This window comes from Hippoglossus stenolepis, chromosome 1, assembly GCF_022539355.2.
Source record: "Hippoglossus stenolepis isolate QCI-W04-F060 chromosome 1, HSTE1.2, whole genome shotgun sequence".
NCBI classification, from domain to species: domain Eukaryota; kingdom Metazoa; phylum Chordata; class Actinopteri; order Pleuronectiformes; family Pleuronectidae; genus Hippoglossus; species Hippoglossus stenolepis.
In genome coordinates, this window is record NC_061483.1 from 19,690,320 (window position 1) to 19,715,563 (window position 25,244).

At 40.2% G+C, this 25,244-nt stretch overlaps 1 protein-coding gene across 1 annotated transcript; it reads left to right on the top strand.

Annotated features, from left to right (window-relative positions):
* The first annotated feature begins 1,394 nt into the window (after nt 1–1,394).
* LOC118105946 (AN1-type zinc finger protein 3) lies at nt 1,395–18,463 on the top strand. The gene is made up of 6 exons (XM_035154009.1): nt 1,395–1,777; nt 7,882–7,922; nt 8,599–8,793; nt 10,807–10,872; nt 12,267–12,482; nt 16,367–18,463. Exons 1-6 carry the CDS (start codon nt 1,695–1,697, stop codon nt 16,519–16,521), a joined length of 756 nt encoding a protein of 251 aa, XP_035009900.1. The 5' UTR covers nt 1,395–1,694; the 3' UTR covers nt 16,522–18,463.
* Nucleotides 18,464–25,244: the final 6,781 nt, after the last annotated feature.

Consider the following 25,244-nt stretch of genomic DNA (forward strand, 5'->3'; position numbering starts at 1 on the left):
GTAAATTTGAATTTTTATTTCATTTTTTTATTTTTAACAGATATGTAAAAAGTTTCTAAAATATGTTTACGCTTTCTCATTATTGGTTATTGAGCCAATTTGAGCCAATTAAAATCCAATCTACAACACAATAAAGTGTACAAAACATGAAGGGGTCTGAATATGCTCTGAAGTTAATGTACTGTCACAGTCACTGTGAATAAGCATGTATCAGGACCCTGAAACTGAAGCAGCTAGATGGAGCTCAGCCATCGAATATTTTATTATTCACACCTGTGTACTACATAATGTGACATATCATAATAAATCCAGTGACACCAGGTCTAATGTTATATATATACAGTATACTGTATATATATATATATTCAAAAAATCATCATTTTTTATCTTCTGCACAACATGTGTTAATTCCATCAGCCGACACAAATGATTAACAAATGAAAAATGACTGAAAATTATGGAGGTAAGGTTACATTTCTTTTTCTATTAAACATAACTATGCTTATGGTTATAGACATGCTTTTCATAGAGACAATAAGGTGACATACCATTGTAATAAGGAGAAAACAAAATATAAGATCTATCAAGTCCTCGACCCAGATATATCAGTCCCTCCACTTTATACCAGCACTATACATTGTGCATTGAGGACCATTTGAGAGGGACTTTAACACCATTCAGGTTGTCTACTCACAGAGAGGGAGTAGGCATGAGAAGGTGGAGCAGTACTCCAGCTGAAGAATGTGTTTCTGTAAGACTGGCATACAGAATGAAGGACACATGCTTGTGTGCCCTCTCACACAGGATATCCATAAGAAATATGGACATGACTCCACTGAAATGAGTTAACTCTTTGTGGAACCTGATAATAGACTCTTAATTACCGTACATGCTTGTTTTGCAACATTGGAGGGCCTGTATGTTTTTTAGAATGAATTATGATCTTATGTTGATTTTAATATCTTTAGTTGTTTTTCTTTCTACTAGTGGGTTTGTTTTATACATGAACATCTTTTATAATGTTTGGACCCAATTGTTTTATTTGTTTGTGTCAATAAAATAACTAATTCTACTTCAGTAAATGTAGATTATTGTTGAAAAAGAGACATGACTCAGTCTTCTTCTTAAAATACCTCTGCTAACCAAACTGACTGCACCGTACAAGACCAGTGTTTTGGGCTCTATTTGTAGTTTTGTATGGATCGTACCATTGTAACTTCAGAGTACAACTACTTCTCAAAACCAACCATCACTGCCTGGGTTTCCGTCGCACTTCTCGTCTGCGACGTTTAAAATGAGCACAACTGTATTTGTGTCACTTTTTATTCAGCACAAACACACGAGTTCACCTTTTGTCTGCCCACTTCCCCCCACACGCCCCCCTCCGCGGCAGTGGTCTGTCCCTGTCTGCAGCTGATCGGCCCAGAGGATTCCCCGGTGCTTCTGTCCGTCGCTGCCTCCGACGGCTCCGGTGTCCCGATGCCGATTTAAACTGCTCCCCTTCCGCGGAGCACGGTGCCGCTCGTGTCGGCGACACGTTCCTCGTCTCGCGAAAGTGTGGAGGACAATCCGGCCGGGGTTTCAGCTCCGGTCCCGTCAGAGCCAGAGGGGGAATCTACACGCAAATACGAGGCCCTCACTCCATCCCCGGATTCACCTGCTTCGCGGAGAAGCCTCGCACGGAGGAGACGGACATGGGGGACACGGGGAGCGAGGGCAGCAAGCCGCCGAGTAACGTCAGCGTTAGACCGCCGCGCTGCCCCTGTGGATTCTGGGGGTAAGAAGGAACACCTCTGAAATGTCTTGCTTTGAAACCTCTCTCCCCCGACAGCTAGCACCGGGGCTAGCCGCTAGCGTCAGAAGCTCAAACAGGGATGAGCTGCTTTTCTTGTTGCTCCCCCCTCCTCCCCATTGTTTTGTAGCATTAGCCGCTAGCTAACACCAACCGCCCTCGGTAAGCTTCCCCCCCGTGGAGGCAGGGAGCAGGGCAGGGATAAGCCCTCCAGGTAACGTGACAGGTGGGGCAGCGCTAATAAAAACTGGATTGTTAAAGCACTGAGTTCATAAAGGAAGCAGATGGCTCGGGTTCAACCGCCAGCTGGACTGTGGTGGGAAATAGACTCTGGTGTTTTTGTTCAGGTTTGATTAAAGGCCAAAACAAACACATCAGCTTAGTGTGTTTGTGAAAGGTTTCCTTAGCACATTCATCCTCATGTGTACATTGTATATGTTGGGACACATCCATTCTCCCCAGCTCAACACACTCATAACAGACCAACATACTGTATCTATTAGATATTTATTCCAAGCAATGGTATCTTTTATGATTATGAAATGCATACACACCCACAAAGCACATTTGCAGCAGTAATCATGATTTAAATTGACACGTAATTGGTAATACTAGAGCTATTCTTATACTATTCTTCAATTTCTGATACAGATTCCAATACCTCGGTCGATACCAAGTACTTAACCCATACTAGTGTATTTGAGAAATAATTACTCATATAACATACTTTAATAGCCGCATGCTGCTATGGAAGTGATGATTCATTGTTTATATTGTATATTGAATAGCCTGGCTCAGGTTAAACCCTTTTCTAGTTTGACATAAATACATTAATCCAGGATTACACGACAATTATTTCTTTGAAATAGCTGTTAAATTGCAGCCATAGTTTATAGAAATAAAATCAATTTCAATTAGGGGCCATCCCTCAAAACTGAAAAAGAATAAGTGATTTCCAGGAAAAGAAAATAGCAGGTGTATCTGAGTGAAACTAATATACTTTATGGTATCGGATCGGTACATAGATTGACATACTTGCTGATGCCTTTCCTATCACGTTCAGCTGTATCTGAGGCAATTCCGATGCTGGTGTCGGTATCGGAACATCACTAAGTAATACAATACAATAAATTCAAATGACACTTTCAAGCTACATGAACTTGCATTTGCATCTATAATATTATAATATTGTATAATTTTATTATAACCAAGTTGGGAATAAAGGTTCCACTTTAGATAGAGGTTTTTGTGTACATTGTATGTTAACACATATAATGGGTATTTGTTGGACTTAGCTTTATTCCTAATGTTCAGCTTGGTTGGAAATGAGTGATATACTGTGGCACCTAACCAGACTGGCTGAAGATCATGTTTTTTCCCCACATTTTTATTCATATAAGCTATAAGAGCTGCCTTAGTACACTAAGTACCTCATTCGCTATTTGCATATTTAAGGGGATGATCTGTTGGAGGTGACATCTTAACCACCCACTGGCTGGATAAGCACAAGAATAATGTCACACAAATATGTTACTATTAAAATGATATCTGTCCCCAGATTTCAATACCAGAGACTTGGGCTTAGTGACATGATCTTAATAAATCCTATCTCCTGGTAGAGGTTATTTCATGTTGAGATGCATATCATTACTCTATAATCATACCTGTTCTTGACCATGCAAATAGTGATCCATGTCTTTGCAGTTTTAAGTTGGAATAGCAATTGTTGCCTCTTTCTAGCTTCACAATTCTTTGCCAAATAGTGTGGTGTGGGCTAAGGCCTCTTGCAAAGTCTAAGTTTAGGGTTTGTTTTGTGCACTTTACTGTTTTTTTGTGACTTTTATCTGTAGACTCTAAGTGTACTGTTTGACAGGATTTTTGCACAGGCAGTTTTCATACCTAAGCCACCTCTCCTTGTAAGCTTTGTTTGGAAAGTGTGAGGGCCCTTGGATCAAATCCTAGGATAAGGGAAGTTACAAACAGTCATTAGAATTGGAATGGAAAAAATGGTAGGAAACACCAGTAAGTTGTTTTTTTAAATGCTGCCTGATGGTGTTTTAGTATGATGGTGAAATGAAGAAGCAGATTGTGAAGAACTGCTTTCTCAGCTGACATCCTCTTGCTTGCTACAGTTTCAGAAATACTTTCACACTTTTCAGTGTTTCCCATGTGTTGACTTATTTGTGTTGGTCCACCACAGTATCAACATTGACCACCACATTTCCTATTTTCTAGTATTTCAAAGGGGTAACATTTAATTTTTTCCTTGTAGAGCTCTGTAAATCACATTGATTTGCTCATCTCTCCTTTCCCACTTTTTGTCTCTCTCACACACATTTTTCATCGAAATAATTAATTCCCTGTAACCTATCATTAACCATCACAACTTAATACTTAACGTTAACCTAACTTATCCATAATCCTTAAGTCTTAACCCTCAAGAAACACTTTGAAGCTGTGAAGGGCGGCCAAAAATGTTCTCACAACAGTTTGAACCAATATTTGTCCTCGCAACTATAGAAAGACATGTCCACAAACTCTCATTAGCAACAGACCTGTCTGTCATAGTCGGACTGGCTAAAAACAACACCACATTTAGTCTTTGCAAACAGCATTGATGTAGCCTACGTGTTGATTTGCATATGGAGCGGGGAAGTGAGTGATGACAAGTGGTCACTCGAGATGAATTCTGATATCAGGTGTGAACTGATGTACTCATCGCTGTCAACTCGTGATTGCATCGTCCGACAAGGATGTTAATGCCATGTCGGAACAGGGCCTAATTGATCTAAGTGGTCTCTCAACCCTGTTAATTGCCTAATAAGGTGGAGAAGACTGTATTTATTTGCAGAAAGGATAAACCTAATATACGTGTGGCTCATCACAGATGTGTTGAATGTGTTGTGTTTGAACGTTGCATCACTTTCCCCTGCAGGTGTGGATTGTTTGTGTTGGTCTCAGATAATTGTGTGCATGTGTCGGTGCAAATCCTTGTCAAGGCCGACATGTGCAGCTTAACTGGGACTTGTCGCACACACAGCAAGTTGAGCAGCCCTGTATCTCTGTCATGTCCAAACACACAGAAAAGTCACAGTTTGCTGCTACCATGGTAAGCTGCTGTGCTTTGATACTGTTCCTTTAACATTAAATTTACTCACGTGTGACTCTATATTCAGTCTTATTTACAATGTCAGATAGGCAAGTATGATTTCCTGTTCTGGTACATGTGGCAGCTTAATATACTGTCTTGTGGTGTACAAAACATAAATGAAAATCTGTTTAGAAAGAGATTATATGTTAAATAACCAGATAAGAGGGACTGTTTGCAGCTAATCTGGTGACTTTAATATCCTGAAGTAAAGGTGATATAAATCCAATTTTCCAGAGAGTAGTCTTGTTCAGTGATTTACAATGTAACATTGCTGGGCATAGCATTATACATTCAAAGAAATTAAAGGTATAGTTACCATAGTATTAACACAACATAAAATCTGTACTAGCTGACACACAACCTCGTTGTGTATATATATGCATACATATGGTAGAGTGTATACAAAGTTAAATTATATCGTTAGTTAAAGGGGTTCCTGTGCATCATATTTATATACATGGCCAAAATGTGGTTTACATATTTCCTAAAATTCAAACCTTCTTCCTGTAATGATTTCATTTTAGCATAAAAGCTGTATAACACTGAAAAGTAATGGAGATCGCTGTTTCAAATAGAGAATTGCTGGATTCTTTAAGTAATTGCCTAATCCATTAGTGTATTATTTAGCCCTATATTGCTATGTATAATAATTTGTTGTATAGAGGTATCGATTGCATAACTGGCAGAGGCTGATTGCAGAAGTAATAATATGCTGTTGGCGCATAATACTTGCAATTCCAGACTTTAGACCTTTTAAGAGTACACTTTTAATGCCACTGTAGTGACAGATTGCCCTTTTCACTGTGCAGAAGACACAACGGAGGGTTCGTGGTCAGTTTCCACCCTACACTCGACTGTTAATACCACCAACATATTCCTGGCTAATGTACATCTACATAAATTGTAATGTTAATGCGTTAAAATTGGTGGGAAATGTATCAGAAAGTCAGTGTTTCAGTCAGGGTTTCCACCTCCTCAATTGTAAACATTTTCTAGTTTTCAGTCGGCTGTTATAGTAAACTGAATATACCTGGGGTTTGGGCTGTTGTGACAAAACAAGATATTTTTATATAGTCACATAATATGCATTTTTCCTAATTTGCTGACCTTTCAAAGACCATGCGATTAATCAGATTATATCCTGATTAATCGAATAATAATGATAAAAATAAGATAATAAAAATGGTCATAATTTGCAGCCCTACTTCAGACAAAATGAAGGACAATGCAACCATTTTTCTTGAAATGTATTCCAATGTGTACCACTTAGAAAGCAAAAATTAATTTAGGCACTGTAAAACATATTCCTTGTGATTTAGGATTCCCTAAATGCTACACTGACAAAAATAAATTTGTTGAACCAACTTAAGAAATTACTAATTAATTGTGAAATTACTACACAAATTGATTATGTTCAAATTAGTTAAATTTGACAAAAACTTAATGTGAATGTAGAACTGCAGAGTTATTATCTCTTCTCCCCCGTAACACAGCCGTTCTGTCACTTTTCCCCACCCCTTATTGATAAGCCATCATCTAATAACGTCTGCCTGAGAAAACTTTATTAACAGACTTGCATCTGTATTTCTGAAGTTGTTTTTTATTTAACCGATTATGTCAGTACAGTGTTTCATAGCACTTAATTCCCTCAAAACATTTATCACCCATCTAAGCCTCTGCTCCCTTGTGTCAGTCAAACTGAATTACTGAGGCGACGCAGCCTGTCTTCCTGTCTGTTCCAATCAGGCGTTCTCATTAGTAACAGCAGTGGGCCAAGTATGAAACAGATTGATTGTGGAGCACTCTGTTTAAACTTCACTCTGCTTAACAGGCATGTAGGTGTTTCTGTTCTGCATGTTTCCTCTCACCCTTTTTATTTCCCCAATTAATGTGCGATGTGTAAGGTTGACAACAGGATATGACTTGTTTATCCAGTGCAGGCTTCCTTCCTGCCTGTGTGTCATGATGAAATTTCTCTTCTATGCCTCAATTCTTGCTTTCCCCTTTCTCTTTTCTACCTAATACCACACACCGGGCGACTGACAGACAGCCCTCAGGTTGACTGCGGCTGACCCTACATTTAGAAATGAGGACAAAGGTGTTCAACGAAGCGCCCAAAATAAATAGAATGTGACTGATAGCAGTGACCGTCACGGTCAATGCGCAGCCAGTAAGGACGAGGGCTGAAGAGGAAATGAGAGGAGCCCTCTCTGAGGAAAGCCAGAGCCATCTGCTGTGAAAGAGTTGTGCCACTGAAATCAGTGAGGCTTTAATGATCTTTATTCGCAATTAGAAATCAATGTTAGAATCAGCATTTGTTTGTGAGGGATTCGGACACCTGATCCAATTGAGCTTGGACCTAAATTTCTGATACAATACAATAAGTAAAATACAATTTATGACACATCTTTGTCAAAAGTTAGCAAAATAATGAATTAAATATCATTCTTAGACAAAATAATTGTTAGAAATCTACATCAGACAGGCAGACAACATCTAAAGGATCAAATACTTTCATTCATACTGTATGACCAAGTAGCTTCTTGTTTTTCATTTCCTATTTAGTATTACTGCAATGGTTGCAAGACAGAAAATAACTTAATTCAAATTTCAGCTGACTTTGTCTCGCCTCCTACTTACCCCTCAATGGCCTGATAGCATGGCAGCTTTGCATTCAGTGAATTATGTATAACTCTACTCTGGATCACACTCCTTATCTTGAATTTTTCTTTACCGGGATCCCATATGAGAAATTAAGTTTCAGTCTCGGACTCAGGGTTGTGGAAACGCGTTAGTCCTTATGTCTGGATAACAACCAGTAAAATGCACTTGTATCTTTTGCATCCCATTCTGCAGTTTTCTGGAACTCTCTCACACAAATGTACGACTTCTGTTTTTGATTAACACATGTGCTTTGCCTTTCTGCTCTTTTCATCAGGTCGAGCAAAACCATGAATCTTTGCTCACAATGTTTTGCAGGTAAGTTATTTTTCTGCTGTGTGTTTGTTTGGTCAATGCTGATACAGATATTATAGCGTAAAACAAATGTAGAAAATGTATATGTAAATTGGATACCTAAGATGTCATCATCAAATCCTTATAAAAGAGAAATGTAATTGAGAATATTGAATATTTTACAGTTCAACCATGAACGTTATTATGAATACAAACAAATACAAATGCAACCAAATATATATTCAACTTGAATTAAGAAATTAAACATATTGTTTGTATTCACATCTTTTCTGCATTGTTCATTCTGTAAACTAAAAGTTGCATATCAGCAAACATTAACGCAGATACTGATGATGATGTATCAGGCTCTTCTCCTTAGAAACTTTCATGAGTTGGACTTTTGCATATCTTTTTTCATCAGAATATTTTGTACCTTGTGCTTCATTTCATCCTTTAATACAATCAGTGTTAGAGGTTATAGTAGAAAATGATGTGTCCATTCACATAAAATTAGAACAGTGCTCACAGTGTGCCACTGCTTCTGTTTGAAGTTGATCATCATCCTTTGATGCACCAGAGTTCTCTCAATGACACACTTGTTTGGCCCACTGTCCAACTGAACAACCACTCCATACACCAACAGATAGATGCTTTCAAATATGTGCGTGCAAATGTCTCACCATCTGCCCTTCTTTTGTAGACATTCAGAAGAAGCAGCCAGACAATGACTGTGCCCCAAAGGCCTCCTCAAGCTCCAGCAGCAGCAGCAGCCAAGCAGACATCTTCTGTAATGAAACAAACGGCAGCATTAGTCAGTCACTGATGTCGATGCCGAACACGTCAGAGGAGCCGTCACCAGGAGAGATGGGAGTGACATCTCTACCTGCTCAGGACGGTAAGAGAGCAGTTAATTAAGTAGTGAGAAATGAATCTTATCAGGTTTGCTTTTCAGCTCAGATGGACCAAGTCCTCTTTATTATTTCAGATGTGTCAGAGTTCATTGATAAGTCTTTTCCTCCGTTTTCTTTGAACCTAGATAGTAGAGCATTTCTAATCAAACACGCCTGTGCAGAATGTGAATGTAGTGTAACATGCTCAGAATTGTCCAGTGTTTCTGTCTGTAGAAGACTGCTAGTTTCTGCAGTGCCCCTGTCCTGGCTATATTTGTCCTCATGGCACAGATAGTGAAAATGATAGGAAAGGGTATCTATTCACAAGTGAAGGTTTTAAGAGGACACCTACAAGTGCCAGGGCATCTGTCATCACTATACAGTGACAAGGTTATTTGTGGCGGCCGATGCAGGACAGGACAATAAAGTGGCCACCAAATGGATGTGTGGAGCTTGTGAAAAGGTTTGTGTTTTTTCTGTTCAAGCTGGAGTTTATTTTTTGTAGTAATATACAGAGGTTGTTGATTATTTTAGATTTAGATACAGATCATCTTATAAAACAAACTAATTTCACTCTAAGACAGTCACAAGTAAAATGTTTAGTAAAGAACCCTATAAAATGAATGATAAACACCTTGTGTTGCATCTTTTGTTGTTACTTGAAATGTTTTTGTGTTTTGGACTGGGACAGCTATGGTTCAGGTTTGGTCGAATTATTCTTCCTCCTTGACTAATATTCATACATTTTACCATGAACTCATATGACTAACAGAAAGAAATGAATACCAGCTTATTTCTTAAGGAAATATTTAATATCACTACTCAACCATGGCATGACATGTGGTTTATAATTAGCAGAGTTGCAGAATTGCGGTATTTATTAGCTCTGCCGAGGAGGTTACGCTTTCACTCCGTCTGTTTATTTGTTCGTTGGTTTGTTTGTTCGTAAGCAAGATTCCATTAAAAAAAATGTTCACGAAACTTGATGGGACTTGGGCCAAGAAAGAATCAATAAAATTTGGGTCTGAATCAGGATCCAGGATTTTTTGAAGTTTTTAACATTCTCATTGATTTCTCAGAGAAACATTCATGGATCTTCATGAAAAAATCCGGCATGTTTCAGGGACTGATATTTAAGTGTGTACAATTTGGTGCAGATCAAAACTTGTATCTTGTGAATTTAAATGTGGTTTCAGAAGGGGACTGTTGGGTCTTGGTGGAGGTACAGTAAGCACTCTGCTGAGAACCCCTCTAGTTTTTCAAAAGGAAATGTCTCCATGTGACTTTTTCTAGTATTGAACTCTAAATTAACTTTTATAACTGTGTCAGGATCACATGGCTCATACAGTGGAGACCTCTTTCCCTTTCAGAGGTCTCAGACTTTTATTTGATATAAAATACAAATAAAATTCCCCCACCCACAGTCAGCTGTCTGTCGGCTGGCTTCAGTGTGCATGCGGCAGTTTCCCTGTCACAGATATCTGTCGCTGTGGGGGAGGAAAAAAAAGCTCAGAGTTTAATAAAGGATTCCACACGCCCCAGTCTCGGTCTTTTTATGTAGCTTCCATGTGGAAAACGGTACCAGAGTATCCAGGCAACCAGCAGAAAACTCTTCTGCAGCCTGTTTCCTCAGGCTGTTGCGATTATAAACTGTGTGACTTTAAGGATAACCTTTTTTTATGAAGCTGTTTATAACACGTGACCTTATCTGTCGATCACAAGCGTTCACAGTTGCTTGGCTTCCATATTGTGATAACATGTGATTGTTTATATGTAGGTCCATGCTTTTTATGACTTTCTATACAACTTGCATCTCTATTAATTGTTATTTATTGGTCTGTTCTAAGTCAATATCAAGGTGCATTTAATTTAGTTTGACACCTTTTATGAGAGAAATTTCAATAAAGTTTTAAAAGGAAAAAACTAACGTCCTTATGTCCTCTCTCTACTTCCATTTTTCATTCTCATTTTCTCTCTCTTTGCCTCCCTTTTGCTCACTTTATCTCTCTCTCTCTCAGAAGTATCCAGCACAGACACAGTCTTTGGGTCACTCTCCACCCCCACAAAACGCTCCTTTGAGTCAGGTATGCCTCAGTGTGATGTCCTTTGTTTTGTTTTACATTGTGTGACCCAATAATATTGACGACATTGAAACGAGTTGGCTTTTAAAAAAAAACCTGCTGACTCTCTTCAAGTGCATATTTCTCCTTATGGTGTTTTCACCTTGTTAGCTGACACAATGTGCTGCTGCCTTCACACACATGAACACCCGCACATGACTTAGGACAACTGCAGAGTAGGCGAGGTGAGGAAACGGTGCATGGACATGTTGATCCCTTGTCTGATGCAGCGGGATCATGTGAGCACCATACCATAACATTTGTGCACACACAGCATCATTTCAATCTTATGCTCTGGCTGAATTGGTGTTTCATTTTTTTACCTCTTTCTATATATGTTTTTAAAGTCTGGATATATTTAAGCTTTACCAGTCTTTTATACATTATTTGTCAATATCAATACAATATCAATGTTTTGGCTTCAAATTTCTTTTATTTTTTTATTTTTTTGGACAAAAAAAACTTGCCAGTTGTTGACTAACAGTTAAATTAGATTTTCCAGCCTGTGTAAATTGGAAGCAGAGATTTACCTTTTTTTTCCACAACATGCACTTGGACATGTACAGAGACACATACTCACACACACAGAGGGATCGATGGTGAAGGCTAGGAGGATCTGGCTGCCTCAGCCTGGCCTAGTTCTCAGAGATTTATTGAGCACTGATCTGCATTCCGCCGGGCTGGGGGAAAAAGTCTGCAGGATTGATGAAAAAAGCTGAGTTGAAATTCCAGCCGACCATTGGAAATTTGCTACAAGCTCTTCCTGTCTCAGGTGCTGGGTTGAATTTAATCTAATGCAGCAGGACCATTAATCTCCAAAGCACCTTTTTATTTAACACAAAGGTGTTTTTGTCCCTGCGTGCCATCATCTGTTCTCTTGCAGTTTCAGAGCTCACTAAATCAGAGATAATGTCTTCTATATTAAATGAAATGTTATGGAGCCTATTATTGGAGAATTGTTTTCCTCTTGAAATTCTAGTCAAAGCTCCAGTCGGAGATGAATACTCTCTGGATTCACGTGGTTATGGGAATGATAAAAGCTGGAGCAGGCAAATCCATTGCTAGACTAATTATTTAAAACCATTTCTAGCAGGTCGATTAACCTTCACATGCTTTTGTATTTTTTAGAAACATAAAACAGATTTTTCATTTTCTGAAAGTCATTTAGCCGGGCTCCTGACTTTTAGTTGTACTACAGTACCATGATCCACGTTCATCGCGGATGTATCTTTTTATTTATTTGAGCAATAAAAAATGTGATCAATGTAAAATTTAAGGGTAAAAAATATGTTGTTGTAGTGTAAGTAATAGCTTTTTCTCTCTTTATTTTTTTTGTATGTGCTTATATTGGTCTGCAGCCTCTGAGTCAGAAAGCGATGCTTCACCTGAGAAGCGAGCCAGGGTGGGTGTGGTGCCAGAGAGTGAGGAGTCTTTATCATCGTCGTCATCTTTGTCTGCGTCGTCATCCTCATCCTCGTCTCGCGGTGGCTCCAAACAGCGGAGCCGCAAACGTTGCCACCGCTGCCAAACCAAACTGGAGCTGGTTCAGCAAGAGCTGGGTTCCTGTCGCTGTGGTACGATGATACAACTCTGTAAACATGAACATGCATTCGAACACACAGTGTGAACAATGAAAAGACATATGCTAATACCTCACACGTCATGGCTTGCACATGAATTAGTGACAGCCGTTATTCATGACCTTGTTTTTGTATGTTGCATGTGCACAGGGCAATACACGACTTTTGCAGTGGTCAGTATTGCCCTCACAAATAAATGTTAGTTAACTTGGTCATAGGTTTATGAAGTTAAATGCATCTAACACCTGCACGTGTGTTTGTGGTGTTGACAGGAATGTCGATGGCCATAGTGCCTTTGCTAGCCTAGGGGGGCCATTACAGGAAGCCTGAATGGTTCACATTGCACATAAAACATAAGCCAATTACCACAAACACTAATGCAGTTTAAACCAATACTTGGTTTGCTAATCAACTTGTTTGCATACAAATTGAAGTACTTAAAAAGTCACAGCTCTTCACTGCTTAAAGACCATCTGCTTAAACCCACACACTAATTTCTAAATTGGAAATTGACTTTCCTTTTTTTCCACCAGGCACAGCTTAGTGCACGGGCCATCCATCCTTAATAGTTCAGCGGTTACGATGAAAACATGCTTTTCACAGACTGAAGGGGAAATGGTGGCAATTACAGTGATTTCTGACTACTGCAGTAATTGCAGATTACTGTGCTAATGGTTGTGCAGAGTGTAAGCCAAGAAGGTCTGATAATGAGTTGATAGCACAAACACTTTTCAGACTGTAAATGGGGAAAGAAACGATAGCTCCACCGCAGTATCTGATCTTATGCTGTCACACCCAGTCGACTTCTGCTGTTGCACAGTGACTGTGATATTCATCTCACGGGATGTGAGTCTCACACACACTAAAAGCACGGCAACATAAAAAGATGATTAAGTCAAACAAGCTCTCCTCTAACATGGAGACCCAACTTTCATTGTCTTTTTCTTTGAAAGCAATAGTCCTAAAATGTCTGATTTGAGAACACCTACATTATCTTTTCCTTAAAGGAATAGTTCACCCAAAAGTGATAATTCACTCATTATCTACTCACCCCTATGCCGATGGAGGGGTGGGTGAAGTGTTTGCGTCCACAAAACGTAAACACTTCAGGGATAAACGTAGTAGTAGCTGAATCCAATCCAATACTTTAAGCAGTAACCTATTTGACATTTGTTTTAAACATTAACGTCCATGTCATGAATTTGGTCTGTTCCAAATATGGAAAACAAGGCGTGGTATTCTGGATTTCCTGTATGTTAATATTCTTTCAGTCACGCGGTACATTCTAGTCACATAATGGCTGCAATCCGTTTTCTCTTGCCAGCAGGCTGCAAGTTGTGCAGCAGCAGGGATGATGAAAACCACTTATAAAGTCAGTCTATTAATCAATGTTCCCACTCCAGTAACTGGTTATGTTTCAAGTATTTCTGTACAATATGTGTATGTGCATTTTTTATCCCCCCGACATTTAATGCAGGGTAATCAATATTTCCGTCCATCCGTCTGCAAAAATTTCGTTTACGCAGCAGAACTTGCAAAAAATTTGAATTTTTCATTAACCTTTGCAGTTATGAATCATGCTGTGAAATGGGAAGTGGTGCTGTTTGATATTTTGGGTTTCGGAAAATGTTTTGACTTTTCTTTGACAGTTTGATTCGGAGAATTTGAGAGTATTTATTGTTTCTGGAGGAAAACTCAAAAACCTTGTAGCATTTTTTTTAGAAAGAAACTGTGGCTTGAGATAGACAGGCTGTTCTTTGCAGAAGAGAACAGCTGTTAGCATTGTGCTGCTCCAGGTGGGAGCCGTTATGTCATCAAACTGGTCGAGGTTTTTAGGCTTAAATGCTCATTGCATAGCACCATCGATAACTTCACAGTAAATTCATGATAAGAGTTGTTTTTATCAGAATAACATTAAAAACTAGAGCTTTAATTTCATAATCCAAATAAAAAAATGAATAGATAATCTTTAATCAATGAATAGATAATCTTTAATTATACCTTCAGAATTATTCCAACTTTTGCCTGCTTACAATCAAGTCCTGTCACATGACAAGTGCAGCAATCGTCCCTCCTCCATAATGTTAAGGAAGATTCTTGATTTTAGCCAATCAGCACCAAATAATGTGGATGACTTTTGTTCAGCTTGCTCTCACTTTTGTGAAATAGCTTTTCTTCATTTCCACCTTCAGGAAAAATAAATATTTTAAACATCTTTAATAGTACTCAATAAAAACTTTGAACATATAAAAATTTGACTTACAAAGACAGTCTTCATTATACAACCCTAAAGCACATTTCCACTCACTAAATTTCACTCCAGGTCATTGATATTTAAAAACTGAACCCATTTCACTGTAAAGTTACAAAACGTCGGCAGGCGCCTGGTGGAAAATGGTTGATGTGTGGTGTCTACTGGAGTAACTATCATGGTCTCATATCCCTAACTTCGAAAGGAGTGTCATGAACAACTTCTAAATGTGGGGCTTATTATCAGTGGGACTTGTTAAATATAGGACAAATGGTGGAATGGAAATCTGTTGTACTGCTAAATTATTTGACAAATTAATGTCTGGAGGGAATATCAGTTGCAGTAAGCAAGGACTACACCCATCCCTTTTTAATACACTCAAACGTTACACAACTTTCTCCCTTACACTCCCATTGTGTGAACTGTAATCACTTGTAATTGCATAGCAACCAGCTGTCAAACTGGGCATTTCATCGCTGCTCATCGAGCGCCAGCAGTGTTATTATGTGTATTAATGAATGAATTTAAAACCATGAGCGCTAACGAGCTTCTCTGAGCTTAACGAGCCTCCTGCAGCGGCGGGGCCTTCTGTTGAGAGCGCTGCAGAAGAGACGGAGTCAGTGAGAGAAATGAGGGGTGTCTGCCTTTGTTCAATGGAGTCAAAAGAGGAGGCGATGAGCTTGTCTTCTCTGGTAACTAAACACTCATGGAAAGGCCGTGAATATTATCTGCTCTCCGTCGTATCCAAACTCTTGTATCTAAGATGCTTGACCCTGTCAAACACAGCTTAGCCTTGCTCGCTACTTTCAAAGGCTAGGCTTATTCTCGTTGGCTAGTTCCTTCACATTCACCTGGTAACATTTAAGTCAGTCACTGCAGTGTATGCAGTTCATTTGAATCGTATGCCTCACTTACCAATGTGCAGACAGACTGTCTGACTAGGGAGCTTATTAAATACTCAAGCAGGCCCGTGAACCATGATGGGTTCTGTTGGGCGCCCCCTCCAGGCATGGCAGGCTCAACTCGGCCAGCTTTCAGGATGTGGTATGGGTTCAGTTCAGAAGTGATGGGAAAGTGACCCTGTGCACAGTGAAGTAGTGAAAAGAGTCTCTGGGTTACTGTCTCGAGCAGAGGTTTGTTGGGTGGACACCCGCCGTCAGCTGCTCTGCTCCTTGGGTGTCTCAGGTGTGTGCCAGGTTGTCCACTAACCAGTCTTTGTCTACCTGCCTTGCTCCACACCCAACACCAAAAATAAAGGAATCAACAAATGGGTTATAACAAACCTATGGTCTTGCAAGCTATTTCAACATAAAGTATTTATAATATGAATATTGCTAATATGACGCTTATCTTTCTTTTTTGACATGTGTAGAAAATGTAATTGTTAAAAAAACTGGTGTGTAAAGATATTAAATAAAGCCTCATATCAGCCGTTTTCCATATAGCCGACTGATAAATCGATCAAGCTCTAGTTCATTTAGAGTATATCTTGTGATATTCTGTTCTGTTTGTGATTCAAGTTGTTAAAAGTTTAAACTGCAGCAGAAGTGATATTCGTACCTTCACTGAACTTGTCCAACTGACTGCTCTTTCTCTCTTGCACCCACACCCCTCTCCCACCCTCCAGGTTACGTCTTCTGTATGCTCCACCGGCTCCCGGAGCAACACGATTGTTTGTTCGACCACCTGGGCCGTGGTCGTCAGGAGGCTGTCTTGAAGATGGTCAAGCTCGACCGCAAGGTGGGCCGCTCATGCCAGCGCATCGGGGAGGAATGCTCCTGAAGAATCTCAGCGATCAGACAGTATCTTGGCACTAACAGGGATTTGATTTTTCTTTTTTTGGGTCTCTTATTTTTCAAGATTTCTGCAGGTTTTTTGGATACAAACCTCCACTTGTTTCTTTAAATTATGCTCCTTTCTTTTTACATCCCACTGTTTCCCCATATCTGGGTCGTTTCCAGCTTCTGTTTGCTTGATCGTATCCCTGCTGCTAAGATGCCTTTTGGAAAATACTCATACCCAGGAATAAAAGAACATTAAAAGAGTTAAGGAAATATCCTCTCCACATTTTTTGCAAGCTCCTGACTTCACAAGTGTGAGTGGAGCAAGAACGAATTAACGGATGAAGAGAGGAATTACAAACATTTGTCCTGGAAGCCAGTTTAAGACTGTACTCTTTACCTCAAAAATGAAAAAGAAAAACACCCAACAACAAAGAATGACGAGGATCGAGGAGTAAGGGATGGTCACCCTTTGTGTACACTTTTGCTTTGGCGCTGTTAATGGACTGTTCTTTACCTCAAAGTCAGACAGAGCTGCTTTCTACTCTGCGCCAAGCATGGACTTTGTGAAGCAAACCAAGATAGCCGGCCTCGGTTTAAGTCAGTGTCTTACCCCCTGGCCGTCCTCCACCTTTAATCCTTAACCTTTAGAAACACAAACACCTGGTAATCATCCACCTCAGGATATCAGAGCCCATTGTTTGCCCTTCCTCCCAACAACTCTTTCTCACCTTCAAACCAGGCAATCCTTTGTCTTCAGATCGTTGTGAAGTTGTTTTTCCCGTTGTAAACAATGAAATCCAAATTCAGAAGCCGCAGTGTGAGCCCAACTCAAACACACGCACACACCGATAGTGGGAACCGCGAGCTACTCGTCCTTGGATTGCACACAGATCTGTCTTCAACGTTGGGATGTGATTGATCCAAGACTTAATTTGTCGAGGATTTTCTCTGTCTTCCTTTTTTTGTCTCAACCTTTATCTTCCTTATCCTCCACGTGAAGACATTTTCTCTTCGCAGCCATCGTCTTTATTTCCGCAACATGTGGATTACGTGTGCTGGATGTGTGCAAACTTCAGGAAGAAGTACATTTACAGGACGTGGACATTAAAGTGTGCTTGTATGGTTTATGACTGGACCTGGAACGTCTGCATTGTACACATCCTCACATCACCTTAAGTTGTTTTATGTGCTTAGCTGTTGTTCTCTTTGAGCACAAACAGGCAAAGTGAAAGGCGGCGGCAGAGTTTGGACTGAAGCAGAAATTGGCAGAGCATCACTCAGAGATGCCTGATGGACTTTGTTGCTGTTCAGGTTTCCTCTTAACTTCTTAGCCCTTCATTTCACTTATCGACATTGTTTAAGGTCATTTCTCCCAATAGCTTTGAAACAAGACTTAATATTATTTTGGTTTCATTCTTCTTCCCCGTACTTAAATGCTCCTTTTTTCCTCCCTCTGCCCCATGCTTTAATTTCCTGCTGGCATGATGAGCCCACATCCTCCTCCTGCCTTTGACTTTCCTTTTCTCATCTTCCTCTTTATTGATTGCTCTGCTTTCCCTCCTTTCCCTCCTCCTTTTCTCCTCACTGCCTCTCCACCACTGTCTTTCTTGTTTTGCTGAAGATGACGAAAGAGGGATGGGGTGAGCGAGTTGAAATCAGCAAATAATTCCTGTCTCAATGTGTTCCTCGTGGAAAGAATGAGCAGAAAATGCATAATGAAAAAAATATTCTGTATCTTATGGAAAACCTTATTTAACCCTTTTTTGCATTGCAGATTTAGTTACACTTTAGTGTAGAGCTGCCTTTGTTTTGGTTGTAATGTCATGATGGGAAGATGAACGTGGAAAATTCTGAATTTTTGTTTCCATTGCATTACCCTCTGCTTCCCCTTTCCAAGTTTTTCTTTTACTGAGAAAGAATAAATTGGATTAGACAAAGTGTGGAAATCTCTGGTGTACTTATTGACAAGACAGATGGGAAGATTAAGAATTGTTTGTGAGACTTACCATGTTTTTTTCCCCCCTCCACTCTGGTCTGATTTTGCCATTGCACTCTGTAAGGGAAATGTGGCAGTAGAGTGAACATCTGTTCATATTTTGCACCTTGATTGTTTTTTAATGAATGCACGTATGTAGTGTGGTTCCTGCAACATGTCTCTGGGTCTTGGCCATGTCCCAACATCCTGCCAGTTTTTTTTTTACAGTGATGTAAACGTCTGTTTACTGCTCACAGAGGGCTGCTATAAAGCCACTCTCATTTACTTAACAAATCTGTTTGAGCGTGTTTTGCGTGTGTGCTTGTGTGTGTGTGTGCTCGCTAATGGAGAAATCTAACTAAAGAGGCTTCTGACGGCAGCAATGATTCTTGTGGGACGGCTGCGCTAATTAACGTTGGGGACAAAAAGAAAACGCACTATATGTAGTGGGGATCAAAAGACATCTTCAAGTGTTTGAGCCTGGCCGGCCGCCAGCCTGAGCATAGTCCCTCGCCCTCCTCCTCTTTCAAATGGAGCCAGAACTACACAAGTTAGCGCCTTAATGTGAATTAGTCGTAATAGAGGCTTCTCCTCTCAAGGTGGTTGAAAGTTTGAGAAGCCGGGCTGAGCCACAGACAGCATTTAGAATATCTTTAAACTTGACCTGTGTCCTCATTCTAAAAAGCAGCAAGACATTTTCAATCCTGTCGGTTTCTCTGCTTCAGTGTTAAGCCACACATGGGGTCACCTGACGTTCAGAATTACAACATTTTCTAAAACTGATACATTTTATAGTTTAGTTTTTATCGAAAAAAACTACTTGAAATATATATCTTCTATTTCATCCACTTCCCCTTTTGGGTTATTTATAAAAGGTATGCTGCACGTTGACATATGTCATATAACGACTGCAAATGCTGAACTTCTGACATTTGGATACAAATTTGGGAATTATACGTTTTTCTCTCATATGCAGACCTCTATTTATTTCTAATGAGGGGTGCACATTTCCCTGCTTTTGATTGGTTTGGAATACACTGAGGGGCTTTTCTAATCTTTTAAGTCCCCCTCAGGCTTTTTCAGAGCCCTCTCTTTGTTTTGGATTTCAGCGTCTGTATTCTCCTTTGTGCTCCATGTTGTCTTGATTATATCCTGACACACAGGATGAAGCACGATGCCAGGATTGGGTGGCAAGAAGGAGCATAGGATCTGTATTTGCTGCTGACTGCCTAGTGTTAGAGAGGGATTTGGGGGATAAGACGTTGTGGCCAGTGGTAAGTAATCTCCTTACAGCTCAACAAACAAGGACGCCAGCCATTCTTACTGCCATCACTGGCTGCCGTCAGTTATCCACATCGTCCTCATATTGAATGAGGCCTTGTTAAATGCTTTGTCTCTCTTGCTATCTGTTCCTTTCATGTCTTGACTGTTATCACTCTATCCCGCTGGCTTTCTCTCCCCAGACATGCACATTCAAAACACCACTAGTGTGAGCTGCTGAAGTGTGACTGAGCACAAGAGAGGAAACTGCTGACGTGGTTCAAAAAGCAGGCACCAGTGAGAACCAGAGGAGGAATGATCTCAGGTTTACAGTAAATCCAATGGAAGGTAACAACGTCCAATGTAAGAGCCAGATGAGTTTTCACTGTTTAATGTGTCACAGGCTGTTTTCCAGGCAGCGCCCTATGTAATATTAAGGTCACTTATTAGTCTTATTCAATCTGATTAGGGCTTATCAGTATGAAAGCAGGTCTGTAATTGCATCAGATGCATTACATCCCTTTAAGCACATATGAGGTAGCTCCCTGATTTATTATGAAAGTAAAGGACACAGACGTTGACAACTGTCAGATTTAATAACATAGTATTTGCATTTAAATCAAAGATTTGGAACAGGAATATTATGCTTCAAATTTGTAAAATATGCATTTAGTCCTGAATATACTGCTCAGATTTCTACGAAACTTTAAATCATCTTTAAGCTCATTGCTTTCGTCTTCTTGTCTGCAGCTTTCCTGTTTTGGTTCAGCCCCCCCGCTCAGGGTTGTTCTCCAGTTTACAGCCGAAAAGCTCAGATAAACCCACAATTCATTAGCTGCCCAGCACCAAGCAGAAATGTGTACTCACCATAGACTTCAAAACTGAAGCCAAAGTGTCTTGATCGCCCCCTGGTGGCTGGCTGCAGTCTGGGTAATAAACCTGGCCTCCTCCATGTTATTGGATGGGATATGGATCAAACAAAAAAGTCAATGTACACGTCTAATAAATTTGTCTATAATATGTCATTGGGGATAGTTCTTATCATACTGATGTATGTAAGTGATGTGAGTGTTCCTTTTGTTAAGTTTGGTTTGAATTGGTCATTTGATGCTATAAAAACAGGGTGAAATGTCATGATTGACAGCTGAGACTTGGTCAAGTGGGTAAGTTGGAGGGACCCCCGCTACATCGGCTCCACCCCCTGATCATGACAGTGCAGACTCTGGATCGTTGTAGCAGCCGTGCACCTGCGTCTGATAGTACTGCATTATAACAAGTCGCCGGCGAAATGGAAGGTCGTGGTCAGACGAAAAGGAAATGTGGAGCGGAGAGAATTCAGAAGAGGAAAGCTCTCGCCTCAGATGCAGCTAAATACTGCAAAATAAGCGACATGTTCGCCAGGAAGGGACCAGGTAAGTCAGGTGACACTCGCACTGTACAGCAGTATAGGACTGCAGTCAAACCAGCCTCCACTCATTTCATGGTGCACATTGTTTCCAAGCACTAAGTTACGAGCGTGTTAGAAGGATCTCAAAATAAAAGCAACCTTCCTGTAAATGGGACGTCTCATTTGTTCAGTCTGCGAACATGAAAATACACAAAATTAACGAACTGAACGAAGCATTGATAAAGAATAAATAAAATGAATGATAACAAATTACAACTGCGTGTGAAACTAGGACAAAATTGAGACTTAAAAAAATAATGATTTCTCATTACCACTGTGTGAATAATTAAACAAACTTTATAATTAAGAAAAAATTAACAAAATAACAGACTGTCATTGAGAAACTACCTTTTTTCCACAGACTCATTTCACCTCACAATGATGAATGTTTGGTTGTGGCAACAGAGAACGAGATTCTTACGGCACTTGACATCAATGACGCCATTGATAAGATGGCAGAGGGCAGTGAGTCACTGTGCCGCTTACTTGTTTACTAGTCTGGTAACCGTTACATCAGTTCTGGTGCTTTGTGTGAAAATGGAGGCCTGGAAAGGTATTAAATTCCCGGCATGAGTTATTGCTCCAGTCCCTCGTGGACGTTACACTTCTGCTAACTGCTAAAATAGTGTCTGGTGAAGAAATATGAAATAAGCCAAATCTATATCATTAAAAATCACTTTCAGATTCACCGGTATGCATTGCTGCTAATGCGATCTATGTTATTAGTGCTTGTCCTTTAATATTCCTTGCGTGTACCCAGAGACATATAAGACGCATAATCCCATCTCATACCACAGCTAATAATGGCAGCACCTGTCATTACCATCCAGACCAGCTTTAACCAGCACAAGTTGGCTCCTGCTGCAGGAGTGTGGAACAGCCGTGCTGCTGACATTTGATCAGGTTTAAGAGGAAATCAGCGGCAACGCTGGAAGATCTAATCCCAGTGTAGCCATTACCTTCAGTCGGGACATTTCTTCCCCATGTGACCTTTAAGGAAAAGGCTGACTGCACACTTCATTCCAGTAACTGGCAGACTTCAGCCGTGTGAGATAAACCAGTGGAAAGGATGAGACTTTAATGAAGAATTACAGATGGCAGCTGTGTATTACAGTGGGAGCCGGTAATGGATGAAGAGCCAGAGAAGGTTTCAGGTTTCCAATAGCAAAAAACGATGAGCTCAGTTTCACACTAATCTTTGAAGAAGTATGACTCCCTGAAAACCCATTGTTTTTCAAACCATTTAGTCACTAAAGGAAAGCAAGCTACTTTCTTTGCTTCACACAATGTTGTGTTTTTACATTGCTCCTCGTCTAAATGATGGATGTATCTCATTTTGAAATTAGACTATTGAGTCTGGAGCTATCATACATAATTTGTACAGCCATTATTTACCTGGGATTAAAGGGCACCTCCACCTATTTTACACATCAAAGTCTTGGGGACCACTACTGCATAATGTATTTGGATAAAAAGTTTAATAAAACCTTTTGTGATCTTCAGAGGAAGCTGCACAAAGTCTGAAAAAATTACCCCAAGGGAAGTCAGTTCTCTTTTTCATTGGAGCTGATGATATCAAGTTGATAAATGAAAAAAATATCAGGGTGTGGAGTTGGAAAGAAGTTTGCCAGACCGCTGTAGCCTGTTCTTCATCCTGATTGACGATGGGCTCGAGGCTCCATTCGCCACTACAAGCATAACACACCAGAATCTTCAGCCAAAGTTTGTTGAGAAGGAAGAATAAGTGCCTTCAAATGGAAGTCAAAAGGCTACTTTTCCTTGACCTTGATGTAAAGGGTCATGAGGTCAAGGAAAGATGTGACGGAGAATTTATAAGAACTTAGGAAAAGACAACCAATGTGCTAACAGAATACAGTTGAACTTACGTTAGGCTTTAAAAAAGGTACATAGTAATGTGAGCGTTCACATTGTGAAGGTTGCATCAAAGAAAAAAAAAAGCAGGATTAAGATGGATAACTTTCTGAAACAGCACTTCACTCACCTCCAGTCTACGACAGCTTCACAACAACACTTCCCTGCTCTGAATGACATGTGACTGAGCAAATCAACCAGAAGTCAAAACGACTTAGACTGAGTTCAGTGTGAAAGAATCACAAACGTACATTAAGCAGATTATAGTAACTATCTTAAAAATGAATAACTGTAACCATAATTTTGTAAATAGTTATCTGTGTAAACATCAGGAACATATATTTACTAAATAAACTGAGCCAGGTATGTTGTGGCTCAGCAGATGTTAAAGGCTTAAAGGGCAGAGCACATAATAATGCAGTGAAGTGAGGGAGCAAAGAATCACAAACAGATGTCTTATGTCCTCAATCTGGCACAAGAGCATTGCAAGGTCTATGGCCATTGTTATGGATAACCTGGGACTGTGTAGCTGTGTATGTCACTCCAGGTGAATCCACATCAGATCCAAGGCAGTCCAATATTTCAATGGGACCTTTTCAGTGTGCAAGTTTCTGTCTGTTTCTGAGTCGGGTCATTTAATAACTACACAAGGTCATCAGAAAGAGGGTGTGTGCTTGACACTGTCATATTGTAGTTTCTGCTGAATGTGTACGGTCACATGTCCATGAAGCAGACTACAGTGGTTGAGTGAAGTTTCTGTGTCAGCTGAGTAACACGGGAGAGCCTGAAGTTGATGAAGATGAGTTGCTGGCTTGTTGGCTGGCATTCTAGCTTCCTGATCATGTGTGAAGAAGGATGGAGTGAAACCTGTTGCAGATTGTTGTAAGTATAAATATGTGTTTTCTAGATGTCTAGAAACCAACACTGACTGAGAGTCAAATCGACGTTCCTTGATCTGTGTGCAGCATTTCTGGTGTGTCATACTCTTTAGGGTTTGAGAGATGACCACTTGACGCAGCACAGACTTAGTGGGTGGGTTGAAAACTTTACAAAAGAGTAAACCATTACGAAGTGTAAGTGTCCTCTCAGCATTTGACTATTTTGTCATGTCTTCAGTGCGACTTGTGGTTTGTTGCTGGCTTCACACATGAAAATAATTGACCTAACTTCTGCAGAAACATCCACAGAGATTTATTTATGAGGTTTATTTCATCTATGTGCGCAGGTGGAAGTACATCGTTCACTTGAGAGGTTGTACAACATATCTCTTAAGCTGGTATGACGTCAACAGATGAGACCGAATGAAAGCCATCAAGATGTTGACCGGAATGAAGCGAAATCCTCGCCTCTTGAGGATTTTAGTTATTTTGTCTTACTCTTCTGAAGGACACAGAGAGTGCACCACAATGATGTCACAGACTGGGATGTGCATGAGAAGACCACAGTAGTATGTTGGCAGTGGAGAAGCAGGTGTAGCTGCTGACACACAGGATAGTTTTACACTAAGCTTGAATCTTATTGGATGCTACCAAAGACATGTTACAACAGGGGGCCACGTCGTGTTTTGGGCAATAGAGGAATCCTCATGTCCCAAAGTTGCAGTTATTTGTGTCTGAGATTGAGGAGAGCATGATGTTTTTTACTTAAAACCCTCAATATGACTGTGTGGTAAGCAGAGCTTGAAATTCCTGTGACCTTACCGGCTATCCAACTCTGACTTCCAGTTGTTCAATTTCCTTAGGTGTCCAGGTGCTGTCCATTGACTAACACAAACTGGCACAGAGTTGGTTTTTCAAAATATTACACTATCAAACAGGTAATGGAAATGAAAAATGTAGACAAAGAACCAGAGTCAATTGAAGTGCACGTCTCAATGCCTTGGCTGTGACTCATTATCACCTGGTTAACTGAGGTATCACCCAGGAGCTGTGATGCAGCTGATGTTTCTCAATTTCTCTGTGGACCTTAACCTGGACTGCATCCGTGTCTGCTACTGTCATTGTCATGACGATCATGCCTGGAGTAACCATACGATGGACATGCTGGTGCTAGAGAGTGGTGCTGGTTGGCATTTCTGATGAACATGGAGAGCAGGACAGTGTTTGTAGCAGGACTCTGGATCCCCATAATACTGCTCAGGTGAGTAATCGTCTCCAGGGTGTTTTCT